Below are 27,436 nucleotides of genomic sequence, written 5' to 3'. Positions count from 1 at the left end.
CTAGAAACCCAAGGGAAATCCAGCAGGAGCAGCTTACAATGTTTGCCAAGGTTTGGGTTTTCCCATCCCCATCCTCTTGCACCCCCACATTACAAAACATTGGTGCTGGGTTTGGATTTTTATTACTAAATGGGCTCCTCTGCAGTTCATAGACAGTCATGGGCGAATCGGAAATTCCATTTTGTACAAACAGCTCCAAAAATACTGGGAGTGAAGTATGGTTAGGAAACACTGCTCACACTGGGACCACCGTGCCTGGAGGAACAGGGGGAGCAGAGCATCCCCCCCTCCCCAAAAAACATACAGCAGCTGAATACAGAAAGGTAATGTCCACAGAATTAAGTTTTTCATGCTATTCTACTTTCCAGTGCTCTCCAATCCATGTGCCATGGCCAGGTAGGGAATGCTGAGGTATATTCCAACAGAGATACCTGCACCCAGAGGAAAATCCATCTCTGGAAAGGGATTTTTTTTCCTCTTTTTTTTTTTTTTTGTTTTTTTGTTTTGTTTGTTTGTTTGGTTTCGTTTTGGTTTTGCACAAAGCAAGTGCTATGCAGGACTTTCCCCCAGCTCCCATTGCTTCCAATTGATCCCAGGCCATAGATGACACCCCCATTTTTTAGGCACTTTTCCAAGGGAGTTGTCACTTTGCTGAACCCATTTTTGCCTTCTGGCCCACTCCACCCCCTCCCTGGCCCCTAGTCAGAGTCAGGGAATAGTTTCTCCTCTAAGTCAAATTGATTTTTTTCCCCCTATGGAAAATTTCCTGTGTATAAAATGACAAAGGAAATGTTTAATTAAAGAGGAGCAGCCTGACTTGGCAGTTTTGCAAGACAGAAGATGGCTCTTTTGTATTTAAAACTAATTTCACAATTCAAATTGGACTTTTTTTGAAGTATACGAATGAGACATAAATATAGGCTTATCAATCTGCTTAAAAATTTCATTCACATCATGGAAAATGCTTTTCATTTATTAAAAATATCACATTTGGAGACTAGAAACAGTAAAGTGCATGAAAAGTTTCAAATAGAAATTCAAGAAAATCTTATAGCAGCAAAAAAGCAGAATAAAGAAAAACTTAAAAACACAGACACGACCTTTTCCTATCACTGTGCCTTTTTTTTTTAAACATTAAGCAGCCAAACAACTTGGTTTTTTTTGTTTGTTTTTTTTTTTTCTCCAGAAAATTGCATCGTGTTTAATGCCTCTTGAGGCACAAGGTTTTGAACTGGCCACCCAGAGCATTAAAAGGAAAGAAAACAAGGATTTCCAACACATCCAAAGAGCATTAACATTTGGGAAGGAACCAGCAGGTTTTTACTTCAGCCCTGACTGACAACAGCTCCCAAACAAATTGGAACCAGGAGGATTTAGAGCTCGAATTTGATCACAGATACTTGGCTTTCTTTGGTTTTCTGATAGTACTGAGATGAGGGGCAGGGCCATGCTGCCAATCGTTTATAGTCAGGTAATTAAGTGCTTTGATAATGTGCAAAATTTATGTTGAATGCAGAGTTGAGTCTCCATTTTGGATTTGAACAAACAGTATTTCTAACATTCTTCCTACAATACAAGCATCTCTAGTTTTGTTTTTCTTTCTCCTAAAAGGTTGGCTCAATTTGCCACGTTCTGGAAAAAAGCATTACCTTGAAATATGTTAAATGCAAGTTTTTTTACATCTCTTTTGTCCATTTAGAAGTGCAGCTTCCTACTGAAAAGAAAAAGCCAGTTTAAAGTAAAATAAAAAAAAAATCAAAACACAAACAAAAATTAAATTAAAAACCTGGAAAGGGGAATAATACTTTGGTTCCAGCCCTAGTGCCAAATGATACCGACGTGCACCAAAATGTGCAAAAATCTCTTCTCAAACACATAAGGAAAGGAGCTCGAAGAAGCAGCTGAAGGTTGGCCATACTTCACTCCTATCTAGAGGGATTTACAAGTGTACAGGTCCGTGGGGCGGGCGGGAGCTGCACTCACTACCTGCGGGAGGGCAGGTGCACGCCGTTCACCAGCGGCAGCAGCGGCGGCTGCAGCTCCAGCTGCGTCAGCAGCGAGAAGTGGTCCGAGGGGATGTGCGGGTGCGGGCACCCCGTGATGTTGTTGTCCACCAGCCACTGAGGGTCCAAAGGGCCCAGCACTCCCAGCACGTTCATGTGAGTGTTGGAGTAGAAAATGTAGTCAATCACACCCTGCGGAGAGAGGGAGGGAGGGAGGGAGCGTGGTGAGGGCAGGGCCCGCCCTCGCTAACCCCGGGGCAGCCGAGGCCAGGGAGCCGAGCGGGAGCGGGGCTTACTTTGAAGTCGAAAGTGTAATTGGTGTAAGGCATCAGGTTGTTCTCGTAGGCGCTCTTGAGCTGGAAGCCGTGCGTGATCCTGCCCTCCGAGGCTCCGTTCTTGCCGTTGCCGCTGAAGTTCATCAGACACTCGTTGTAACGCAGCTCCTTGAAGTCCTTGTGGTTGTCAGCTACGATGCCGTTGCTCAGGTATTCCACTACACCTGAGGGCAAGGGGAAGGGTTTAGGGAGCTGCTTTGAAAGACAGCTTTGGGATATTAAAAACCAGAAGGCCACCAAGGCACCGTGAGTTCAGAGTTAGCAAAGCAACCCAAACCCCCCTCATTGGAAAGTCTTCATCAGGAACTCACTTCTTTCCTACTTATTGCTGCTTCAGGCATGGGTGTTTATGTAATGATTTATTTAAGATCTAAATGTGCCTTTCTACACTTCTGCGGGTGCAGCCAGCTCTCCTGGAGTGTCTAGCTGAGCATGAAAAGCAGGCAACTCAGCCGGAGGACTCACAGTCTCTTCAGCCAGATTTCCAAAGGCAGCAGTTCCTAGGAAAGCTTTCATCCATGCCTTCCCTGGGCAGTGCAAACAACCCCCTCACCTTCAGAAGAGAAAGTGGACCTGAACGTTCTAAGAAGGTAAGTTAAAAGTCAGGTCTAAAAGCCAGCCTTACCTGAGTCAGGCAGTGAGTTGAGATCTGCACACAGCACCAGAGGGATAGAGTTGGGATCTGCTGTTGGGCTACTGGGCCTGCTCGAGGCTTTCTCCAGGATGTTTTTCAGTTCTGAGACAAACATCATGGTCTGGATGAGTTTCACATCTGAGTACTCGGGGTCCCAGTGCATGTGGGCATTGGCCACAATGAGCAGCTGCTTGTCCACGTGAAGCGATTTCATACCTGGACAAACAACGTTAGCAGTGAGAGGTTCTGTGCTCCTGGTTGTTCATACTTGGGGTGTAGCTCCTCAGAGCTCAGACACAGCAGCAGATAGGTGTGTTTTCATTGCTTAAACCTGCTGAAATGCCTGTAAACAGCCCAGGGAGCTCCTTCCAGCCTCCTCTGAAGCCATGAAAACCCCAGCCATGGAGACAGAGCAGGGTGACAGAGCCATGGGGACACAGCAGCTACCTGTGTTGGAGTTGTCTGCTGCATCTCATCAAACTTAATGAAAATGTAACAGTCAATCAAGAGGCAGGAAAAGATACCTGATAATCTCCTCCTTCCACATCAGTACATTAGCACTGACATCTAATCACTGGGGGAGGGTGGAAGGAGTCAACCCAGGGGAGGAAAAGAGAGTTGAAAATAGAAGTTGAACATTGTTGCCAACTACTGGTAAGAGCAAATGTGTGTAAACACATTGACCTTGGGAAAGCTGAGCTGCTCAAGCAGAAAGTAACAGAGTAAGTAAGCAGGGATAGAAACCTGAAAGGAGAAAAACAAATGCTGGGCATCTTGCTGTGAGCACAACCAGACCATGTCACCTCTGCCTGTCTGAGCCACCATGGGCTGTGTTTGGCTGCACTACCAATGGGAACAGCGTGGATTACCTAGGAATAACTCATGCCTGTCCCTGGAGCTGAGTAGAAGTGAGGACACCACAGTCATACTCACTTGCTCCAAATAATTCCTTGTGCACCTCCAATACCACGGCGACCCCGATGTTGTCCTTGGTCATCACTCTGTTCAACATGGCTTCTGAGCCCTCCGAGTTGGCCATGGCCACCTGGTTGAACTCCACCGTGTGCTTCTGCACCAGAGTGAACCTGGGCAAGGAGGGGAGAAGCACAATGAGCAGCTGTGACACAGCCCCTGTGGCAATGTCCCCATCTGAAAAACATCCCTGTCTGCTCCCACAGGCTCCCCCTCTTCCAAACCACTGGACACAACCCGAGAGCTGCATTCTTCTTTTGCAGTGAAAACTCTGAGAGTTTTCACTCTCAGGCTTTGGGAAGCTTCCATCCTAATGATGGGAGCTGTTCTGAGGTTTAAGTGTAAATTTTTGAAGCTGCTGCTGCCCCTTACTTTTCTGTTTTGAAGAATATGGCGCAGCCATCCACATGCTTTTTCTCCTGCTCCGACATGATTTTGGCACGTGACTTTGGAGAAAAGAATCCGTCATATCCCCGTTCTTTCAGAGCTGGCAGGAAAAGGGTGAAGTATTGCTCCGTTTCCACTTCCTGCAATTGTACACAAACACCTCAGGCTAAAGAAGTGAAGGAAACCCTTCCTTGTGCCTGCCCAAGCTTGCAGGCAGAAAAGCTGCACAATCCATGTCCCTTCCTAGACCAATGGCCTGCTGGAAATGGATGTACATTCCTGCATTCCCTGGAATCCCTCCCACAGGCAAAGTGAGAGGTGTATTTTGGATAGCAGCAGACCACACCTGGTGTATTTGACACTGGAATATGGATATACAGCTTGCGTTGGGAAGACCTGGAATTTGCTATCGAGCAGGTGACTATGGTGCTCCCAAGGGAACATTTAATCCTAAAGGTGGAGGTTCAGGTTTGCTGTTTCTGATGGAAAATGCAGTTATGTTTTACTACCTGAAGGCTGATGATGTCTGCATCACAGTTGACGATTTCTTCCATGATTCCCTTTTTCCTGTACTCCCAATTGAGTGCCCAGGACGGGCAGTAGCCATAGAGCTGCCGGGTGGCGTATTTATCACACAACACATTGTAACACATGACTGTAAATGAAGCTGCAAAGAGAGAGAGAAAAGGAAAGATTGTCAGCCTCTGGAGGTTGTCTCTTTGGCTTGGACAAGAGTGACAAAGCCCAACATGGAAAAGAAATGCCCAGCATCCCATTCAAATGGCAAAAATGGTATTTACAGCACAGCCATATGGTAAATTTTCTAGTGCAAATGAACAAATTGTTGTTTTCACTCTGATCCAGGAAAATGAAGTCCAAGGTAAGTTTCCCAGTGTATCACCTTGTGAACACATATTTACCTGAGGGCAGAATTTGGTCTCGTTCTTTTAAAGTAATCCATGGCCTTGGAGGCAGCTGCTCTGGGTGAACTGCAAAAAATTAAAACCAGTGATTAATTCAGAGTTTCTATTTGTAAGTTACAGTTCCCAAGTCAAAGTGATGACTGAACAGTAATGTGTTTTGCATCCCCAACTCCCCAAGTCTTCAGGGGAGGCAAAAATCATTTAAATGAGTAGCTCTAGTAAGAGAAAAAATGTCATTTGTAAGATTGGTGACTATTTCTGTCTCTTCTTCTCAGATTTAGAAGCACAACCGAAATAATTGAATACTGAAACATTGAATAATCTGCTGAAGAAGGAGGGTAAATCCTGGCATGGTTCAGCCATCCCTTCTCCAAGAACCTTGCCCTACATCCATCATTCCTGCAGTGCCTGAACCTGGGAGACACTGAGTGGCAAAGCAGAAGGCTCAGTTACAGAACCACAAAGCAGGACTCAGGTCAGGTACTGGATGTTCTTAATGGCTTCCGTGTTTCTCGAGCTAAATTTGACATTCTGCTCACATTCAAATGATTATTTCTGGTGGGGAGAACCAAAATGGCTTCAGCAAGGCAGACTTTGCCCTTGGCTGGTAACTGAAGGGTTTCAAACAGAACAGAGAGAACATTTGGCTGTAACACAGAAGACCCTCAGACAGTACAATCAGCCTCTTCCACTGGGGCTGAGGGTGTGTTTTGGGATATGACTGGAGCCACCAGACGAAAATACTGTGGCAGGGAAGGAATACTCTCCCTGCAGTGGTTCAGAGTCTTGTTTTAACAGCAAATGCTACTTTTAAAGCCTTTTTGCACCAGATCCCTCGGGCTGTACCTGCTAGATTGTCAAGCATGTAGTTCAGTAGCTTTCGGGTTCCGTCTGGATCCTGGTAGAGGCTGAGAATATCTTGGGATAAAGGATTGCCTGTCAACAGCACAAAACAACAGCAGGGGGATCAGCTGCCTGCCTTTCTTGAGGCTTTCCACCCAAAGAAAATCTCCCAGAATGAGAACAGACAAATTAACTCAGCAGGTTAAAGGGTTTATTTCCTTGACTGCAGATTTGAAATGAGCTCCTAAGGAAGTTTAGCAGCACTAAGAAAGAGAAGCATTGTTCTCCCAACTGCCTGGTCACTTTTGCTACCAACTTAATGCTTAAAATAACCTGTAAGAAAACCCTGAGGTAACAGAGGAAGGTTTTGAGGCCAGCCCCCCTCAGGATTCCCGAGAACTCGTAGGAATATGGAATTGGGAAGAGCTCACCTTTCAAACCCAGGGTTTGCAGCTGGAAGAGCCGTCCAAGTTCATAAGGCAAAACCCGTAACAGATTGTTATTTAAAAGCAATTCCCTGCAGCAAATGCAAAAACACTCTGGGTGAGGATTACTGCAGAACAAACTCCTAAGGTGCTGTACACTGCTCGTCCTCAAAGAGAACACTTTTCACCCTGAATTTTATTATGGAAAGATATGCCAATCTTCCCATGTCAGAGCAGGACTGAAATAGATTCATTAGGGGGGAAAAGGCCACAAAGCCCAAGATGAAACCAGGGATGGAAACAGTGATATATCAACAATCAGTGAACCCAAAAGTAATTATTAGAACCAAAGCTCTGCACCAGCCTGGAGTTTTTCAGGATTATTTGAAATAACAGGCACAGGAAACAAACTGAAACTCTCGGTCCCAATCCCATGCCAGAGATTTGTTGGAAAGTTAACCAGAATAATTCCCCTCACCTGAGAGACACCATGTTTCCTAGTTCTGCTGGTAAACTTCTGAGTTTGTTGGATGACAGATCCAGGTAAACCAGATTGTGAAGCTTGGCAATATCAGGTGGAATGCGAGTAAGGTTGTTGTCATTGAGGTGCAGAGCAGTCAGGTGTGTCAGCGACCACAGCGACGTGCTTAAGCTCCGCACTCTCCCTGCAAGAGCAAAGCAAGGAGCTTAAACACCTCTTCAGTCTGGACCCCCTCTGGATCTGGAGTGGCCTGGGGCACCAGCTGTGGGAATTTAAACCCCAACCAACTCACCCGAGATCTCTAGTTCAGCCCAGTGCGACTTCTTCCCGTTGGCCACCTCTTCCGCCGACATGATGGTGTAAATCCTGCGAGGATCTGGAGGATCATATTTTTCCTTTGGCATCCCTGTTAGTCTGAAACACCATCACAACTGTTACTGCACAGCATTCCTTCTTTTCTGTCCTGCCAGGAGCTGACCTTTCCCAGGATACCCTGCAACACCACAGGGTTTATGCACAATACCAGAGTTTATAGCAGTTTACCAATGGCAATAGTAAATACCAGAGTTTATGCACAACAACTGTGGGGCTGCCAAGCAGGGCTCACACCTGGGCAGAATCCCAGGACGGAGAAGAGCATTTCATCCTAGGAAGTTGGGGTTTCTGCAGTCACCTGCTGGGTTTCCCAGTTTATCCCTCATAACCCACAGAGTTTTTTGCTGTGTGCAGAGCGTGCAGACAAGATCAGAAGCATTCTGCTGTTCCTGGATTGCTCCCTCCTGTAGCTTCCACAGGGAACCAAGGATTGAAGGGAAGGCTCTCAACTTCAGCTTACAAAGTCCTACTTCTCTACTGCACTGCACTCCAGTTCATGGCTCAAAATTGCAGTCTGAGAGGGAATTAGCTCCATTTTCCCATTAACTATCCAGCTTTTGTGTTCTGTCTTTTTCATCCTCGGGATCAGTGAAGACCTTTGTATTCCTAATGGCCCAGGAGCCACAAAAAGAGCTCAGGTAAAGCTCCCATTTAGCTGTTCTGGGGCACAAAGGGCTCCAGCCCAGTGCAAATTGTGAATATCAGAAGCCTAAGGAAGAGCCTGTGCACGCCAAATTCATCCAGCTGTCCTGACTGTCAGACAGGAGCTCTGATGTCCCATTCAAGAACCATCCACTTGCCAGGGGACACAGGGAGAGGTTTTATTCCGTGCCTCCCTGGGCTGTTGTGCTGGGCAGGACTCTGTGTGTGATTTAAAAACACCAGTTTGCTGCTGGCTGATCTTCTCCTCCCCAGACACACAAAATGCATGAGCCTTGCTTTCGTACAATTCCAAAGCAGCTGCTCCAGAGGATGCAGCTCTTCCCTCATACAGACTCTCCTCCAGCCAGCTGCAGTAGCTGTGAAGTTCTTCAAACAGCTCCAACTTGAATCTGAGGTAACAAGCTGAGGGTTCTGTTCAGCAAGTCCAGCTAACCGAAGATGCCACTTTCCCTCTCTGAGGGTCAAGTCCTGCAGCGTTTTCCAGGTGATGCTGACAGGGGCAGGAGCTGGCAGGGCTGTCCCCTGCCAAGGGTCTCACTTACAGGGCTGCTGCTTCCTTCCCTGACCAGGGCCCAAGGGAACTGCAGGGGCACATGCGAGCCCCACATCTATTTATAGCCTCCTGTGATGTCCAGGCGAGGTCACACGGCCAGCAGAGCTATGGGATAAGAGGATTCTGTGCTCACACTGCCTGGCACAGGGCCATGAAGGGAACCAGTTACTTAAGGACAAGGGATTACACCTGGAATCCTTCCATCTTTGCTCCAGAACCCCAAAATCACAACAGCCTTTCCCCCCCACACGAGCAGGCTGCGCTTTGGGAGTGCCAAATCTCTGGTGCTTTGCATTTTGCTGGATTTATCTTCGCTCTTCAAGTGCTGGTGTGAAAGTGGGGAGCACTCAAACAGACTCCTCACAGCCACAAGAGCCCTATTCCACCTGCCCTTGCTGCTTCATCTGTCAGATCTCAAACTGATCTGTACCTCTACGGCACCTGGACCCAAGACACAGAGAACTTCGCTGTCCAAACCCAGGATTTGGGTGAGTGCTCTGTGATGAAGTCCTTAAAACCACAGTGCTGAGATCACCTGAGCCACCCCTGCCCATCCACAGCAGCCCAGAGATGCCCACTGAGCCCCTGAGACCATCTGAGAGCTCCAGGAGTGCTCCCTGGCAGGGCACCCAAAGAAATGATGTTGAAATTCAGAAGCGCTCTGCCATTGCAGAGCGACGTGTGGCCATCAGGGGCCTGCAGAGGAGTGAGCCCTGAGCTGGGAGGCAAAGGACATCACATTTTTCAGCTGTTAGTCACTTGAATATTGCTTTGAAATCGTGGTGAGTCAAACAGGCAGCAGTGTCATTGCCACAGTTACAGAAAGGGGAAAACAAACCTAAATCAAATGCACTTTTTTCTCTTCCTTCTGCATCACAGCAACATTGAGCAAGACTTTAAAGTCATCATGTGTAATTTTGTTCTTAGGCAAAAAATGGATTCTGCCCAACTCTTGCCATTCCTATCTCCCACTTTGCTTGTCCTGAAACTAAAATAATATCCAGAAATCCCAACCTGGTTTTGCTCAGTCTTCAGGGAGCTGCACTGAGTTCCCTGGATCTGTTAACTCCAAAATCCAATGTGCATCAGTGCAAATTTTGGCAGGCCTTTCTCCCAAAGGCTCCCCTTGGAAAACTTCTGAAGCTACTAAAACTTGCTCTCTGCTACAGATCCAGCCCTGATTTTGTGTAAATTAAACACAGAATCTCTTCCTCATTTTGTGCAAATTACAGAAAACCCGGAGAGGAGAACATCAGCGCATTAGTAAGAACAATATTTATAAACTCTGGGGGTTCCTAATGGAATTCTGTGGGTCCAAAAAAACCCAGAGGGGACTGGCAGAGCAGGATTATTCAGTTGCAACTCTAAATGTGGTCCTGGGTGAGCCTAAGCTGCTCTCTGAGGTGGATATAAAAAGGGCCAGGGGCAGGTACTGTGTTCCCACCAGTAAGTCTGTGCCTGCCTTTTCCTTGGACTTTTGGGCTTTTATGCTGTTTTATTTGCTGGGCTGTTTTTGTATGTATGTATGAGGCATGCAAATGACTATCATTTAAAGCCTGGAGAAAAGAAATGAGTACTGGAACACTACTGAAGGTGTGAGGAGTGTCAGAGAGCAAAGGCTGAGTTACTGGGCTGCAGCAGAGGCTTTAATATGAAGAAATGTTTTTTGGGCAGCAAACAACAGGAACTTCTGGGTTTCAGACACACAGTCCCTTCCCCAAAGGGTGCAGAAGATGCACTGGTTAAATGACAGTGTTTTGTTCAAGTTGTTTGATACCTCAGTGCCTAAGAGAGGAGGCAAGTGGAGAAGAGCTGTGCCTGCCTCCTGCTGCAGCCCTGTGTTCATGGATGTTGGGCACAGCTCCACCCTCGCCTGCAGCCCAGTGACATTCCTTGTGACTCTTTCCTTTTCCCCCCAGCCTCTGTACATGGGTGAGTCAAGCTGCCAAAGCATGTTGGAAGCAATCCAGCAGGCAGGCCTGAGTGGCTCTTCCTTCCTGTGAGCACAGCTGAGTGTCCCTGCCCTCCCATCTGCTGATCCCTCCCAGCAGTGAGCCACGCTGTGGGCTGGCAGGGCGCGCACGTGTGCACACACACGTTGTCCAAGGCTGGGAGCTGGCAACAGCACCCTTTGGATCTCTTCATCCCCATGGCCATTCCTGTGCTTGGGGATCAGGCCTGAGTGGCTGCACAGGCTGCTTGTCTGCACTGCTCTGCTTTTAGGGGAATGGGACAAAGTCTCCCCATTTTGGCCTCCCCGAGGAGAAGAGAAGCACAGCCAATACCACAAACACAAAAACTGGATTTCCTCTTCTGTGGGGCAGGAAAACCAGGGGATTGTTCAAGGGTATGGGAAGGGCATTCAAAGAGACCTGCCAATACTGGGGTATGTACAGATGTGTCAGCTTAAGGTAAACTATTTGCTATATCCCTATATACAGCATCTAGTGTGTATAAATCAGCAAGAAAATATTGGAGAATGGGGAATTCTCATGGTCTTTGGCGTGGATCTGAGCTTTTGTCATGGTGCTTTCCTGCAGGACTGTGTCCAACCACCTCTGTGTACACTGCCTCTGCCAGGAATTCAAGGAGCACCCTGAGTCTGCCCTCCCAGGTACTGTGTCTTTCCAGCTTCTTACTCCAAATACTGGGGATATATACTGGGGATAGAGATTAGCAGGGAATCAAATGTAAATGCCTCATCATGTTTTTTTAATTGTAAAAACCCAAACAATTAAAAAAACCATGTTTGAGGAGATTTGAAAGAATCTCTGAGGGAAGTGTGACACAGAGCACAAGGAAATTCAAGTTGAGACTAGGGAAAAGCAAGAGGTAAGCAGGAACCTCCAGCTGTAAATTTAGTGGTGCTGGGGTCCCAGGGGGCTCCAGGTTATCTCTCTGAATCCAGAGAAGCACAGACAAGTCATAGAAGCAAACAGCAAAAGCCAAGGGGGGGGGGGGTGGGAAGGGAGGGAACGAGCTGTATTTGGTTAATTCCAGAGCCAACTGGCACTCACTTGATGGAAATGCTAATTGTCCCACTGACATACACCCACCAGTTATTCCCCTCATCTCCTCTAAATGAAGCAGGCTTTTCTTAAATCACAGGTAACACAAGCACATCCAGGTTTCCACCCTTCCTCTTCCTCCATGTCACACCCCCACTTACAGGACCAGCTGAACTATTTACTGCATGGAAATCCTCCACAGCATTACACAGCTGCTTTTTATTGTTGTGCTTGGTTAAGAGTCAGTCCTCCCTCCAAAGGAACAGTTCCTCCCTGCTGGAAGCAGCCTGTTACCTCTCAGGGTGTGCATGACAACTCCTGGAACCCACACCAGGTCTGCAGGTGCATTTTACACCTGGTGCTTCCAGAGCAGCTCTTGGAGCGAGCACAGGGCAGGCTGCTCCCCAAAATAAGGCTCTGCTTACCAGAAATGCATGCAAGGGGCCACTGTAGGGCAAGAAGTGTTCCCAGCAGCCAGCCTGTAAATAAATGTCATCAGAAGCCCCCAAAGGGCTGCTTTAAGCAGTGTGCTTGTTTATTTACACAACTATCTTGCACTGTTTCAGAGAAATGACCCATCTGCAATGTTGCTCCATCCCCTGGGGAGTGCTGGGCTTCTAATGAGATCCAGGACAGAGTGGCTTAAAGGATTAGGAGCTGAAGTCACCAGGAGTCTGGGGAAGGAAGAAGCCAGTACTGGATCAAGACAAAACACCATCCTGGGCTGTGGGCATGGCAGAGAAGCAGCCAAGGATGGCTGCAGCTCAAAGCAGGAGGTTTTCCTGGGACTGGGGAGACAGAAAACCCCAAAGAGCACGAGTGCTGTGAGTGCCTGGTGTGCCAGTGTCCCTGTGGGCCAGGAGGGGAAGGGCTGCTCTACTGACAAGGCTGATCTGACACACGTGCAGTCACTCAGAAATGATACAGAGCCTGCTCAGGCACTGTGCCTCACTCAGCTCCTCAGGATCAATACATGGAGAGGAGTCAGCTATTGACCTGGCTTTTGAGCAAAACTCCACAGGAATTATGAATCCATGCACACTGAGGTCTTCTCAATGAACCAAGCTTAAGATACAGCTGGAGTCATCAATACCCTTTCATCCTTCAAAGCAAAGTTTGCGCTAGGAGAAAAGAAATGAGATTATTTCCACGGCCAAGGTGTCATCTTCCCTTTTCAGTGGGAGACTCCCAGCACTTCCACAAAATAAGCAAAGCCCAGCAACACTTCAGTTACTCTCCCTCAACAATCCAAAGAAAATGTGCCACTGAAAAACTCAATTCAAACAGCTTTAGGGTTACAAGGCTTGCCTTGTTCAACCACAGGTAAGTTTGGATGAGTCCAAGCTCAAGATTTTAAAAGGAAGGAGGAGAAAAAGGGAAAAAAAAGCCGAAGGAAAAAAGCACACACTGATAGTGGAAACTGTTTTGCAATCACTGGCACAATAAACGAGCCTTTTCAGTCTGAACAGGGCCCAGGATGCTGCACAGTGCTCACAGTAGCTGGGCTTGTATGCTCAGAGAAGAGAGAAGGGATCTGTTAAACCCCCCCAGTTTATAGGAATAAACCCTCTTCTCCAGAGGGTGTGTTTAAATGTACTTTACATTTTTAAAAAAAGTTTGCCTAATAGCCTGAGCAAAGCATACTATTTGAATATTGAAAGATACTTCAGCTGCTTCTGTATCTGATTATCCCAGTCTTTCCCATGTGCATTTCCAACTTACTTAAACTTCCAACCAGAATCCCACACTGGTTTGGGTTGGAAGGGACCTTTAAGCCCATCCAGTTCCACCTGTGCCGTGGGCAGGGACACCTTCCAGTGTCCCAGGCTGCTCCAAGCCCTGTCCAGCCTGGCCCTGGGCACTGCCAGGGATGCAGGGGCAGCCACAGCTTCCCTGGGTAACCTCTCCTCAGCTTGTGTGGGCTCCTCTGTGCAGCCATGTGCAGGGATTTCACCCAAAGCCAGGGAATACCTTTGGCAAGTTTCGCTGCAGTTTTTCAAGCAGGTTGGTTTTCTGGTATTTCTGAACATACTGGCAGGTGAGAGGTTAATTACAGAGCTCTCTGAAAGGAAGCTGAAGAAGACAAATGCAGTCCAAGGCCTGGTGCTACCTCCCCTGCTGTCCAGGAGTGGAGAGTAAAGGAAGAGCACAGACACAGTGGGTAGGTCAGGAGGCAGGTAAGGATTCAGGAATGCTGGAGCCTTGTTGACAGCCTGAGGTTTTCAAGCAGGTAATTTGCCAAGCAGAAAATACTTGTGAGTTATACTCATCTCCCCACGTCCAGGGTTGTTTTGTTCAGACCTGCAGCTGCCATGAAATAAATGGCCAATGACTTAAAACTGAATTATTCCCCCTTTACCTGCACAGGAAGCACCTGGGGGTTCCTAGAGCAGGCAGAAAAACACCTTGCAGGAAAACACCTAGTCTCAAACCTCCTGCTCTGTCCACAGGTCTCAAAATACTCCACAGATGTGCTTCTCTCATGCACTCCAAACATTCCTAGTTCCTCTGGTGCACTCCACTGCTTCCCTGTCTTTTGCTCCAGACTGAGGAGGAGGAGGAAGAGGCTCCTTGCACAGGTACAAACATGTCCCTGGAGACTGACCTGCTCCCAGTGGCAAGTTGTGACTTGGATGGGGGAAAAAAAAAGGCAAGCCCAGCTCTGCCTGGCACCTGGGAATGTTCTGGTATGTGAGAAGTCATCTGGCCCTGCTTTCCTTTTGCTTTCTTAACCTTCCAGAACAAAACGGGATTCAAGGAAAGGCGTTCACACGTGGGAATTTTGCCTGGGCAACCGTTCATCCTGTGCTAGATCCTTCCCACTGCCAGGGCCAGTTGTAAAATAATGCAACACAAGAAGCAGAAATTGAATTTTGAGCTATAGGGGAAGCAGGAAGAGCAAAGGATATTCTCCACATGTTGAGGCTGACTCAGGATAAAGAACTTTTTTTTGGTTTCATACACCCCCCTTGTGATCTCACACAGGATGGGGATATCCAGCAAAGCACACAAAGTATGTTCCCTGCTTTCCCCCTTTCTGTTTTCCTGGGAGCATCCTATGGAGAAAAAAGAGCTACAAATCTGCAGAAGGAAGGCTTCAGCCCTCTCTTTAGATGGTCCTTAAGTCCAGAGCCTTTTGAAAGGGCCTTTAGATTGATTTCTTAGGAAGAAAAAAAAAAAAAAAAGAAAGCAAAACTAATTTGTGATCAGAAGGCACAAAGATGTTCACTCAGATGGAAGCATTCCTGAAAAGCGAGGGGAAAACCACCCGAGCAATTCATTCAGCTGCCCTAAAGGGTAAACAGCAAACTTGAACACCAGCCACAAATCCTGATTATTATTAACAGCTTGACCAAAAGCTTATGGGTTTTGTACTTTCTTTTGTACTCCTGGAATCTGATGAACTTAAAAAAATGTGTTTGACACCAGAGCAAGGAGGAGGCTGCCTCTGCAGCAACACAAGGCTAAACATTCCTCCCTGTCCTGCAGCCTGACACGCTGCCTCAGCCCAGGAACTTTTTCTGCCTTTAAAAAATCATGTAAAATGTTTAATTGGGCCTTCCCTTCCAGGCCACTGGAAGCAGCAGTGTGGGGAGCTGTTGGCCTGAGAGCTGATTGTGGAAGGGCCAGGATGAAGGAGCTTTGCTTTGCATTCCTGTTCCCAACACAGCCTCTGCAGAGCACAGGTGGGTGCAGAACCTGGCAAGGGGAAAGGCCCATGGGACAAGAGCTGCCTCCATAAAAATTCCTGCTGCTCCCGGCTGGGGGCACAAGAGGTTTCCCTTTATGCTTTGTTTAGGGTGTAAGGAATAATCCAGATTCAAATCAACAGGGATGGTGGCAGGGTGTTCTGAAGGATTTGTCTCTTCATGTCTGAAATTTCCCAACCCTCCAGCTGCAAGTGGGGGGAACCCAAAACCAAACTCCTGCTGAAGGGAAAATTTTAATTTAGAACATGCATTTACACCCCAGCCTTCATATCCTGCAAATCTGCATTTGGAGTCTCACAGCCCTTTTATTCACAATTTTTCTGTCTTTCTCAGAAAAACCACCAAGCTCCTCCCCAGCCAGGCAAGCAGAATGGGGAAGACAGCACATCCCACCCAGGTGAATGCTGAGCATAAACGGTGCTGTGCAGTCGCAGACAGCACTAATGACTGCCCTCAGGAAATGCCAGAGCAGGGGTGAGCACACACCACCTACAAACTGCAGGTAAATTACTCCCAACAGCTCACTGGGCTTCTCTTCCCTCCCCTGGTGTGGGTGCAGCTCCCAAAACCCCTGTGCTGGCTGACTGCACCTGTCTTGGAGCTACAATTGCTTGGAGCTGCTTTTTGTAGGTCCTGGAGCATTTTTCTAAGTGCTGGTTGAACATCTGCCCCTCCAAGGGATAAAATGTGCTCCCTGTAGGACAGCACACAGAGCATTTCTGCCTGCCTTGAATTCTGTTTGCCATGACCACCTGCCCAGTTGCTTCCTGGTGGTGGCTGAACACTCCAAAAGCTACATCTCTGTAAGGAGATGTCCAAGAGACTGCAAAAATTGTTCTCCTAAACAGGATTCTAGGAAGATTTTCTTCCAGTGCTCCCTTTTACTCAGAGTAACTTCAGTTTGGTTGTTGTTTTGGGCAGAGTGTGAATTATTTTTTTTTCTCGTTTTCAACTTGGAGAGAGGAATTTTGTCCCACACAGCAGCCCCCCAGTCAGGCTCAGCACCTTGCCATTGGAGGTGGGTGTCACGTAGCCCTTTTGTGAATTTACTGAGCTGCCAGCAATGCCAGTCAGCAAGTTCAGCTAAAGGCCTTCCACGGTGCTCTCTGCATCCAGCCCCGAGATCTGAAGGCACAAATGGGACCAGAAAATCCTGTGCATGTCAAGTTCTTTTTGCCCTTTCCTGCCAGACACTTCAGTTTACTTTAATTTGAACTTTTTGGGGTGGTCTTGTGGTGGGAAGTTTGATGACAGCCCCGAGGTGCACAAGAGACAGGGAAGGAGAGCAGCAAAATTCCAGAAACATTGTCACCACGTAGGGATCTTGATAAATAAACCTCCTTTTTTGTTGTTGTTTTTTGTTTTTAAATCATTACAGGTGAGATGGAGAAGCTGCACAGACAAATCACTGGAAACCCAAAGAATTAATCAGAAGGTGAGGTTACACCACACTGTCACTGTAAGGAGCACCCAAGCCCTGATTACAGCCTGCCATCAAGAGAACCACAGAATCTGGACAAAAAAAAAATATTACAAGAGGCTTAGCATTTAATGCTCTAAAGCACTAAATCCACAGCAAATCCTCCTGAATCTAAATATGCCTAAGACATATTTTAACTTATTTTTTAAAGTTTTCACAAATGCCATCTTATGCTACCAAAAAACTAAGCTCCACTGTTACTTTTGCTTTCTCAGTAGTCTGCAAATCAGGTTACAATCCTGTGCCTCGAGTGCCCTTTTGGCACTCCCCAAACCTCTTCCCACTAAACAGTAAGCAAGTAAAAAGTAAGCACTTATTTGGATTTATCTCCCCTTTTAAACCCAAGTAAACCAAAAGTATCCAGCAGATTAGAGCTGATAAAAGCAGAATTTTTGGGGGTGACTCAAGAAAGTTTGCCTGGAAATTATGCAAGTTACTGATGGCTAATTTTACCACCTAAAACCTTGGGGAGGGTTTTAATAAGAAGAAATACATCCCTCCATTTGTGCACACTGGCTCAAACAAAAAGGCCAGTGGCTGCTGTGATCTACCTAACTCTAAGTTTTAATTCTTAGTGGTTTAGATTTAAATTAAGTAGAGGCTTACCCAGTGTGGAAATTAATTAATTTTTCTCCACTGGTGCTTTTTCATTCTCCTAATAGAGTCCACACACATACCTTGGGATCACTTTCTGGCTTTTGTTCTCCCAGGACTGGTGTGAAAGCTAAACTTGGTCAAAACCACGACTGTTAATGGGAAACAACAAAATGCTCCCACGGAATGGAAGTTTTATCCCATGGAAAGAGAACAGCCAACAAGAGAATTCCCACTGCAAATGTGATGGGGCTCCTACAGGTTCTGGATGGGAAGAGGATGGTAAATACACCTGGAGTAGCCTTCCATTTCTCTTTCCTTTCCTTCCCAGGCAGGCAGATCCATGCTGGAGCAGCTCCATCCCTGGAAGGAGCACTGCCCCCAGGGCTGGGGAGAAGCACTCTGGAGGCAAGGCAAACAAGCTCTATCAGTGAGAGTGCACTTGTGCAGATAACTGTGCTCCTCCTGCAGCTGGGCTGCTGCTGGCACTGCTCTGGCACTCACGGGTCACGCTCTGGCACGGCACACACAGAGCTGTGCCAGCAGGAGCTCGTCCTGCTGGGTGGGAAACTCCACAGCCACTGCAAAGGTCTGCCTTCTCCATGCTGCAGCCAGGGTGAGTCTGTCCAGCAGGCTGCTGGTGGGGAGTCTCAGCCCTGACACGTTAGGGACTGGCCCTCCAAGGGTGCCACAAAACTAAACTTTGCACAGGAACACCTATGGGCTGCTTACACTGAGTTTTGTCCTTCAGTTAAATGCACAAATGAAAGGAGAAAGAGCCCCTGTAGGAAGAGATAAAAGGGAATAAATTAAATTGCGCTGTACTTCAGCACTCAGAGCAGCCCCCGCTTTTAATAGTAAAAGGGAACAAAACTGAAAGTGTTTAGCAGGGTTTGTTTAGCAGACAGCAGAGCACTGCAGAATTTCCACTGCTCTGTGAAACTCTACAGGCACACTGCAACGGAGCTTTTGGAGTCACCTCCAGTCTCCTCGGGAGGAGATCTGGTGTCTGGGCTGGAGCTCCAACACAAGTTGTGTTAGGGTGAGCCGACACCATGCTGCAGGCTGGATCACTGTTCCAGAGCACGGAGCAGTGAGGTGCCAGCAGTGCACGCTGTCCACCTGCTCCAGAGCCAAATTCTGCAGCCAGGCTGGAAACACCTCCCTCGGTGGGCAGGGAGCAGGGCTCCGTCCAGGACAGGCTGTGGGACAAAGCAAAACTCAGCGTCCTGCCAGCCTGGATCTGCTGGGAGGCACCACAGCTGTGTCCAGGGATGCTGCCCTCTGGGACAGGGATGTGTGGCAGGACCATTTCCTTGTTTTTCACAGAAATGACATCCCTGGCAGGCCGTGCTCGGCCTTCACCAGAGCTCTGTGGCCCTCCAAACCGGGATACAGGATGATACAATGATTCTAGGAATTCCCTGGGTTGAGAGGAATAATGTGCTATTTTTTTTTTCTTTTTAAAAATAAGCACGTTGCCATCATTTTCATTATCAGCCACGTCTACACACCATGAACAACTCCTGGGTGGGTGTTTGCCCTTCTGGGTTAGCTCTGAGTTTTGTGGGGGAGCATCACATTTTAATTGTAAAAAATTCCCTGCTTAACCAAGGCCGTGTAAAATCCTTATCAGCACGGTAACTCAGGAGAAGTTGTACCACCCCAAAATAAATACTCAGCCTATTCAAAGTTTCCAAAAGGGCCCGATAAAAGCCATTGGTCTAAAGATTTCCAGAAGGTCAGAAAAAAATGTGGCGTGGCTGGGAGCAACAGAGCCCTCCACCACCACACTGAACAGGAGCACTGCAGCTTAACAAGCGAGCCCCAGACTGGAACCAAACTCAGTGCTCAAGTGCGTGCTTTCATTTGCGAGCAGCACGCCTGGGCTGGCAGCCCAGGTTTTATTGCACTCCTGTCACCCTCCTCCTCCCACGGAACTGCTGCGGACCACGGGGAAAAGGTGGCGAGACCAGCATTTCCCCAAAACACCCTAAGCCCTAAAGTACCCTCACCCCAAAGACGCTGGGGTCACCCACAGTGCCAGGCCGAGATGCCATCACGGCACGTGGTGGGGATTGGGGCCAAGCCTTGGCCCCGTGGCCGGGATTTGCCCCACGGCCACGCACCACCCTCCAGCCCCGGTCTCCTCACGGCTTGGATCAGTCCCGGGGCTGAGGTTCACCTCCAGGCTGGGATTCACCCCACAGCTGGGGCTCAACCCAGGGCCGGAATTTACCCCATGGCCGGGGTTTACCCTACAGCTGGGGCTCACCCAGTGGCCGGGGTTTACCCCACAGCTGGGGCTCACCCACTGCCGGGGTTTACCCCAGGACAGGGATCTGCCCCACCACCTCACGGCCAGGGTTCACACCGGGGCCCGGCTTCACCCCACAACCGGGATTTGCCCCAGGGCCACGGCTCATCCCACGGCCGGGATCCGTCCCCCCGCGCCGGGAATCGGCCCCACGAGCACGGCTCTCCCCGCGGCCGCCCCCCGCGGCTCCGAGGCGAGCGCGGCATCCCCTCGGGCAGCTCCGGCTCCGGCCGCAGCGCGGCCGCGGCCTCCGGGGCTGCTCGGCGGTGCCGATCGCCATCTCCCCGCGGCGGGGGCTGCGCCCGCACCCCCCGCACCCGCGGCCCGGCCGCGCCGCTGCCGGCGGGGCCCGACATGGCGGCGGGGCCGCTCCCGCCCGCTCTCACCTGCATGCGGCGCGGCGGGGCGGCGGGGCCGGCGGCGGCGCGGCGGGGCGGGCGCACACGACATGCGGGCGGCGGCCCGCGGGCAGCGGGGACGGAGCCGCGGGGCCCGGGCGGCAGCGGCGGCGGCGAGGAGGAGGAAGGAGAGGAGGAGGAGCAGGAGCGGCGGCCGGGGCGCGCAGGGCGGAGGAGACGGGGGCGGGCGCGGGGAGGCGGCGGCGGGCGGTGCCGGGGCCGCGGCGGGGGGAGCGCGGGCACTCGCGGGGCCGTGTCAGCGATCACGGAGCGGCTCCGGCGGGGGACGAAGGAACCCGCCGCCCCCTTTATCCCCTCGTTTCCCCTCCTGTTCCGCCTCGGTTTCACAGCCGCGGTGGGAGAAGGAAGGGACGCCTGGGAATGCGGGGCGAACGGCGGGGATTTGAATGTGCGGGCATCTGCTCGGTGTCTGCCACCTCTGTTTCTCCTCCTCCAGGCAGTGGGGTTTATTGGGCGCCCAAGTGTCGGTGGCACGGATCCTCGTGGGCAGCCGGAGCAGGGAAGTTCAGGTAAAAAAAAAAATTAAAAAATTAACAAGCACCAGGGAGTGTTTGAGGAAGCAACAAGCGGTCGGGGGAGCACAGGGAGGGACAAGAGATCAGGCTCTGGGGCTTTTAATTGGAGTTTGCTTTCTGCTGCAGCTGCCCGAGGTGATGCTGGACCCAAGAAGTTCATTGTTGGCAGGAGAGCGGGAAGGGCCTCAGCGATGGATCAGGGGCTGTTGGTAGGAAACAGACTTTGGGGAGAGTGAGGTGTTTGTGATGGGTGAGCATTATCTGCGAGCCCGTGTATCTCCAGAAATCCGTGCTCCATCCGTGCTCCAGGCAAAGACCTGCTGGGTAAAAGGCCAGAGGCTCACAGGGGACTGAGGGACAGGGGACAATGCCTAGTACCTGTCCAAAATAATTTCATTTTACCCTTGGAGCCTTAAACAAACGGCTGTCACTCCTTAGCTGAGGTGTTTTAGCTGAGGAGTGTTCCTTTTCCTCCCGTCGCCCTCCTGCCTCCCCACGTCCATCCTTTCTGAGGACACTGAGCCAGGTGTTGGATTGGATGAACACAGTTTTGTTACAGTTTGTTTTACACAGCCACCCTTGTCTGGTTTAATAATCCTTGCACACAGATCCATTGGGGAGTTCTAGGCAGCCACATATCTCTGATGTAAAAACACTTGGACACACACTGATTGGGAAAGACTAGGAGATTTGAATGTTTTTAATCAAAAGCACATCAGTGTGAAATAGAAGCCCCCTGTAGCCAGTTTGTGGTGTGGATCTGAACATGCAAGTGAATGTTTGTAAGTGGATGCTGCTCCAGGACAGTGAATTAGGTGTCTCTTTTCCCACCCACCCCACAAGGGAGTAGGGGTGCGATGGCAGCCACAAAATCTCTTTTTGGAATTACACGTGGCTTGCAGCAGGCAATGTTCTCGCACACAGCCGTGGCTGAACAGGTGTCAACGCCCCCATGGCTGAGGGCCGCGGCTCTGACTGCCCTCAGGAGCCGCCGCCATGTTGCTTCAGGAAAGGGGGACCAGTTAGGCCTGCAGCGCTAAGAAACAACCCGGGTTCGCCCTGAGGCCCCTCTGAGGCCGCTGAAGAAGCGAGCTGGAGGCTTTTGACCAGCCCTGGCCAATGGTCGCCTCTCTCGGGGCAGCGGAACCTGCGCACCCGCGGAACGGTAGGCCCGGGCGCGGCGGGTTGGGGGGACGGCGCTAGGTGGCACACCGCTAAGGAGCCCGGGCCTGCGGGCTGCCGGAACGCTTCTTCTCGGCCCCGGGGAGCGAGTTCCGCAGGGAACGGTTCCGGTGGCGCACCAGGGCGGCTCGGCAAAATGGCGGCGCCCAGCGCCCGCTGCCTGTGGCGAGGTGAGGGGGCCGCGCTGAGGGAGCCGCGGGCGCTGCCCCGCTCTGCCGCGGCCCTGAGGGGCTGCAGGCGGCCTGTCCGGGCGGGTCGGGGGTGCGGGGGCCGCGGCGCGTGTCTGAGGCGGTGTTTGCTCTCTCCCCGCAGCGCTGGCCCCTCGGTGCAGCTGGGTCCTCCCCGGGCTGCAGCAGCGCCCCGCTGTCCCCGCCGCGGTGAGCCCCGCCACCGCCCGGCCCTACGCGGCCGCAGCAGCCAAGTGAGTGCGGGTCTGGCGTCCCGGGAGGTGTTGGGGGGTGTTTGGGGGGTTTGGTGTCCGCAGGGCTGGTCTGACAGCCAGCTGACCCTCAGAGGCTCCCGGAGAACAGCCTGCACTCGCAGGGAATGTTTTCTGTGCTGATGGCACAGGGAAAGCTTGAGGCTGTGGTGTTGGGCTGTGCTTTTGCGGGGTGTAGCAGGGTTGCATGTCAGAGTGAAAGCTGGTGAGCTTCTGGAGTCTGTTTGAAACCCTTCCCGTCTTTTAATTGGCTTTTCATTGTTTAATTTGCCGTCTCGGTAATAACAGCGTGGCTGGGAGAAGCAAGAGTAGACAGGAGAATGAAGTGTTCTCAAGTGCTGCAGACCCTTTACAGAGAGATGGAGGATCCAGTTATTATTTTAATATTGCTTCCCTTGCCTGGATACCCTCTGAAAATAGGGAGGAAAATGAGGATTGGGCGTTCAACTGAATGCAAAATGCCACGGGAGAGGGAGGAGAAAACCTTGCTTTATAAAATCAGAGTGCTGTGAAAATACGATAACTGATGACCTCACAACGTGCCTGGGGTTTTTTTTTTTGGTCTTAGAGCTGCCAAAAAAGATGCCAAGAGGAGCAGGCAGGAGAAGGCGAAGGAGGCGGCCAAGGAGAAGCCCCTCCCCCGGAGGCGGCCGCTGATGAGCAAGCCCGTGGACGACGTGTACCTGACGTGGCTCTACAGGAGACCCTCCTATGGGCTGGAGCAGGCCGTGGGCATGCTCAAGAGGTTCCAGGAGCTGGACTTCACCCACCCCAAGCAGTTTGTGTACATCAACGTCTTCCTGGACATGGCACTGCAGAAGAAGGTGGGGAGGCAGTTCTGGCACTCCTGAAGGCTTTGAGGCTGCTCAGACTGAGGGCAGTCCCTCACCTTGTTTGCATTTTCTTTTTTTCATTTTTAGGGGACCAACTCCCTGTGGTGATGTAATTTACACTCAAGTCCTAATTTCTGTTTGTTTGCTTTAATTTTTTGTTTTTATTCCTTTGCCAGAAAAAAGTGGATCCTTTTTCCAGTGGTGTCGCTCTCCCCCATCGCTTCACGGATGAGGTGAACAAGGTCTTGGTGTTCACAGAGGTGGGTGAGCCAAAATTCCTTCATTTTCATGGGGTTTTGGTGCTCACAGAAGTGGGTGAGCCAAAATTCCTTCATTTTCATGGGGTTTTGGTGCTCACAGAAGTGGGTGAGCCAAAATTCCTTCATTTTCATGGGGTTTTGGTGCTCACAGAAGTGGGTGAGCCAAAATTCCTTCATTTTCATGGGGTTTTGTGCTCACAGAGGTGGGTGAGCTGGAATTCCTTCATTTTCATGGGGTTTTGTGCTCATAGAAGTGGGTGAGCCAGAATTCCTTCATTTTCATGGGGTTTTGTGCTCATAGAAGTGGGTGAGCCAGAATTCCTTCATTTTCATGGGATTTTGGTGCTCACAGAGGTGGCTGAGCCAGAATTCCTTCATTTTCATGGGGTTTTGTGCTCACAGAGGTGGGTGAGCCAGAATTCTTTCATTTTCATGGAGTTTTGGGCTCACAGAAGTGTTTAAGCCAGGGTTCCTGTGTTTTAATGGGATTTTTGGTGTTCACAGAGGTGGGTGAGGCAGAATTCCTTCATTTCCATGGGTTTTGGTGTCCAGCACACTCTTGCAGCTGTCCCTTGCCAATGAATCATTTTATCTCTGTGGGATCATCCCAGAGGGGTGCCATGGGTTTATTTGGTGGTTCTTTGGACTGAATTGTTTGGAATTCTCTCCCTGAGCTCTGCTGGCAGCTAATTGGCAGTGCAGCTGTTTTTAATTCCTTTTTTCTCTCAACAGAATGAGCAGGAAGCTGAGGTAGCTCGAGAACACGGGGCTGCCATCGTGGGAGGAGTTGAATTAATCAAATGGGTGTGTATTTTTCTTAAAAGAATTACATAAAAATCCTAATTGAAATTGGAGCCTGGAGGGGAGGTGAGGAAGCCTGATGTCCAGTGAGCTCTGGCTGGGAGGCAGCAGGCACAGAGATGTGTTTCTGTGCTTGGACCCTTTTATAAACCAGCTTGTATGCAAGGAGTGGAATTGTGCTTGTTGCAGATCCTGGAGGATGAAATCCAGGCTGATTTCTACGTGGCTGTCCCTGCCATCATCCCCAAGTTAATCCCCCTGAGGAACAAGCTGAGAAAGAAGTACCCCAGCACCAAGAGAAGTAAGGAGCAGTTCTTGCTTGCAGCTTTTAGCAGTTCCTGAGGGGGCTGGAGCCCTGGGGGTGCCCCTGGAATGGTTTTTGTCAGCATGTGGGGTTACTTTGGGAGCTAGGTTGTGGCTGCATCACATGTCTTAGTCAAGGGAACTTTAGGGATCCATTTTTTCCTGCAACAGGCAAACCTGGGATAAGAACCCAGGTACATTTGGCTGCTAGGTGCCCTTATGCTTATTGATCCTGCTGAGAGGGGAAGGAGGGAACAGGGAGACTGTGATCTCAGTGGGGGCACCATTGTCCTCTCTGTGAAACTGTGTTTTGGACTGGTGTTTGCTTTAATTAACAGATTGAATGATCTCTTTCCTGGTGCCACACCCATCTGTGCCAATAAGCATTGCTCAGACAGCTTCTTTTGTTTTGTTTTTGAACAGATTCTCTGGGCAGTGACATTCCCAGAATGGTGCAGTTCTTCAGGGAATGTCACGAGTACTCGGTGGAGGACGAGAGTGTCATCAAGACAAGGATAGCCAGAGTAAGTTGTGTGCAGAGCTCTTACATTTTCTGCCCTGAGCAGAACTGTAGTATTCAAAGAGAGAAAAAAAACCATCTCTTCAACCTCTCTCTCAAAGTTTTTGACCACTTTTTCACTAACCTCTGGAGAAAATACAACTCTTTTTTTGTGTGGCATCTTCAGCTGGTTTTAAACTTTTTGGTTGGGTTTTTTTTTTTTTTTTTTTTGGTAAGGAATAAACTATGGGTTTGTAAGTCCATGGTCAATATGCAGAAGAGTCAGAAAGTCTTTGCTTTAACCAAATAATTAAAGAATTCTAATTTTGATAACTGGAATTGGAGTAGGAAGCAAGAACTGTTTGTGTTACTTGAAATAGAAAGTAATTTCGGCTTATTTATTCATTTTCTCTGCCCTAAGCTCTGGTGGGGTTTTTTGTTTTCCTTCTGGTTTGCATCTTTGTAATCCTGCCTGATGTTTGGTGTTCTTCTAACTGAGGGTGGCACAGGCAGGAAGGGTAGGAACTGGCTGAAGCTTTGCCTGGCAGTGCTGGAGACAGATGAGTTTATAAATTCTCAGTAGCTGCTCTGAGCTGTGCATGGGCATTCCAGGGGCTTCCTTGTCTGTATTTTTGTGTGTAGCTGGAATTCTTGACCTTGCTGTTGGAGGAGTCTGACTTAGTTAAGAAATAAGAAGGGAACTAAAGGATTTACTGTGGGAAGCTGGCATCTTCATTTGGGAACTATTTTGGAGTGCTTAGAACCCTCTGAGCATGACCTGTCCTCATCATGGAGCTGATGAGTTGGTTCTTTTGATGGATTTCCTTCTGTTCAAGCTCCTGATGCCTCCAGTTCTAGGTGCTGATGCATTTTGTGGCCTTTGACAGCTCCTTCATTTTAGTGAGGTTTTTGCAAAAGCACTTGTGTATATGTTGGTTTTTTAAGAGTTGTTTTTTTAAGAGTTTTCAACCCTTAAAGCTACATGTTGTTACAAAGCCCTGGGAATTTCGTGTCCTGAGTGGAACTATGGAGAAGAGTGAGCAAATCAGCATTTGGATAAGGCTGTTAATGGGATTTGTCACTCCTTCACAGGGAACACACAGAAAGGAAACCTATCCAAATGTAGAATAAACATCAACAGCACTGCTTTCAGATCCATTCACCTGGGCTCCAGGCATCATCACCATGACTAACTTGGCACTGTCCTTTTGCAGCTGGATATGCCCACTGAGCACATCATTGCCAACCTGAAAACAATTATCCAGGATATCTGCACCTTCAAGCCATCCAATTTTGGTAAGGTTTGTTCAGGCTGCAGCAAACCCAAGTGGGAGATGGGTGTTTTTTACTGGGTAGTCGTGCAGTTACCTTGCTGCTCTCCAAGTATCTCTAAAATTCCTGCTCCTCCAAGGGAAAGTTGATTCTTTCTTTCCTTTTTTTAAAATTTTAATTCCTTAGCCAAAGGAATAAGCAAGTCAACTTTAAGCAGAGGGCATCTGCTTAGCTGGACAGGAAATGGTGATTCCTGAAATAATTTTAGGCAAGGAGTTTTGTGTAAGCTAAAATCCCATTTTTTTGTGTTGATACTTGCTTAATGTCTGCCAGAAGAATGATCTTGCTTCTCTCCCAGTGATGCTGCTCAGAATAGCTGCAGAGACCAGACCATAAAAAGCCAAATACACATGCCTTGAGAAGCCCAAATAAAAACTATAAGGGGTTACCTGACTTGAAATATAAAGTAGGTGCAGAAAGGGATGCTTTGTTTTGATTATATTTTAAAATGAATTTAAATCAATGTACATCAGCCCATTTTAGTGAGGATTAGCTTTTCTACTGATTTGGAGTGTCAAGCCTGATTCTGGTGGTGTTCTTTTACTGCCTTGATGGCAAGGGGTGGAGTGACCAGTTGGGTGGTGCCCCTTGTGTTCCTAGATCCCATTGTGCAGAGGCTGGTTATCAGATCCTCCACCAGTGAAGGCTTGCTGCTGAACCTCGATGGAATCCTACCTCAGGTGGAGAAAGCAGAGGAGAAAGAGGAAGAAGATGCAGCTGATGAGGATCAGCAAAAACCTGTCCAGGAATCCGTTAGTACCTGATGTCTTCTCCTTGTGGGCCTGGCGCTCCAGCTGGGGAAGCAGATGTGAAATGTCACTCAAATCATGCTCTGTGAGAACAAAAAATAAATGCAGCTTGTGGATTTCATGTCTAAATTGGGTGTAACGTTGTCAGGAGCAGGAGCCTGTTGTCAGAACCCAGCAAGTGTTTTCCCCCAAGGAAGAATCGGACGTGTTTTGTGGGGGGAGCGAGCATTCACCTTGCTCCCATGTTTTCTGGAATACCAGCTGCAGACGCGGCTCTTTGCCGCTATTTTCCGCTTTCTTTCCAGGAGGTGGCGCTCCCGGCCTTCCCTCCTGTGCAGGCGTTGGAATTTCCTGGAATTTCTCCTGAAGTGGTTTTTTTGGGGGGTTCTGTTGCTGTACAC

At 49.2% G+C, this 27,436-nt stretch overlaps 2 protein-coding genes across 3 annotated transcripts; one reads left to right on the top strand and one right to left on the bottom strand.

Annotated features, from left to right (window-relative positions):
* Positions 1-1,799: 1,799 nt before the first annotated feature.
* Positions 1,800-20,134, bottom strand: CNOT6L (CCR4-NOT transcription complex subunit 6 like). Its single transcript, XM_054283871.1, has 12 exons — positions 20,090-20,134; positions 7,296-7,417; positions 7,001-7,187; positions 6,529-6,614; positions 6,101-6,190; positions 5,252-5,320; positions 4,841-4,998; positions 4,317-4,471; positions 3,906-4,057; positions 2,964-3,188; positions 2,300-2,502; positions 1,800-2,195 (listed from the first exon to the last, which is right to left on the bottom strand). Exons 2-12 carry the CDS (start codon positions 7,405-7,407, stop codon positions 1,983-1,985), a joined length of 1,650 nt encoding a protein of 549 aa, XP_054139846.1. The 5' UTR covers positions 7,408-7,417; positions 20,090-20,134; the 3' UTR covers positions 1,800-1,982.
* Positions 20,135-21,753: 1,619 nt separating this feature from the next.
* MRPL1 (mitochondrial ribosomal protein L1) lies at positions 21,754-27,164 on the top strand. Of its 2 annotated transcripts, none has more exons than XM_054283856.1 (9): positions 21,754-21,802; positions 22,132-22,240; positions 22,827-23,082; positions 23,268-23,351; positions 24,084-24,155; positions 24,342-24,453; positions 24,879-24,979; positions 26,169-26,250; positions 26,887-27,164. In XM_054283856.1, the coding sequence occupies exons 1-9, from the start codon at positions 21,757-21,759 to the stop codon at positions 27,048-27,050; spliced, it is 1,026 nt and encodes a 341-aa protein (XP_054139831.1). In that variant the 5' UTR covers positions 21,754-21,756; the 3' UTR covers positions 27,051-27,164. The 2 variants fall into 2 exon arrangements, with proteins under 2 accessions (XP_054139831.1, XP_054139832.1); XM_054283857.1 differs by lacking the exon at positions 21,754-21,802 and adding an exon at positions 21,956-21,989.
* The last annotated feature ends 272 nt before the right edge of the window (positions 27,165-27,436 follow it).

Source organism: Melozone crissalis, unplaced genomic scaffold (genome assembly GCF_028551555.1).
Source record: "Melozone crissalis strain CALT ecotype California unplaced genomic scaffold, PUWL_Pcris_2 ptg000039l_1, whole genome shotgun sequence".
Taxonomy (NCBI): domain Eukaryota; kingdom Metazoa; phylum Chordata; class Aves; order Passeriformes; family Passerellidae; genus Melozone; species Melozone crissalis.
Note: the sequence above shows the minus strand (reverse complement) of the source record. Positions and strands in the feature narration are given on the sequence as shown.

What these genes read in the sequence shown, in the direction of transcription:
- CNOT6L (XM_054283871.1), bottom strand. Translation starts at nt 7,407, where the DNA reads ATGCCAAAGGAAAAATATGATCCTCCAGATCCTCGCAGGATTTACACC. An exon ending in GGCTGAACTAGAGATCTCGG is followed by an intron (nt 7,188 to 7,295) that starts GTGAGTTGGTTG and finishes TTGCTCTTGCAG; the next exon opens with GGAGAGTGCGGAGCTTAAGC. An exon ending in CAGACATCATCAGCCTTCAG is followed by an intron (nt 4,472 to 4,840) that starts GTAGTAAAACAT and finishes GTACAATTGCAG; the next exon opens with GAAGTGGAAACGGAGCAATA.
- MRPL1 (XM_054283856.1), top strand. Translation starts at nt 21,757, where the DNA reads ATGGTCGCCTCTCTCGGGGCAGCGGAACCTGCGCACCCGCGGAACG. An exon ending in ACCTGCGCACCCGCGGAACG is followed by an intron (nt 21,803 to 22,131) that starts GTAGGCCCGGGC and finishes CTCTCCCCGCAG; the next exon opens with CGCTGGCCCCTCGGTGCAGC. An exon ending in GAGTTGAATTAATCAAATGG is followed by an intron (nt 24,156 to 24,341) that starts GTGTGTATTTTT and finishes TGCTTGTTGCAG; the next exon opens with ATCCTGGAGGATGAAATCCA.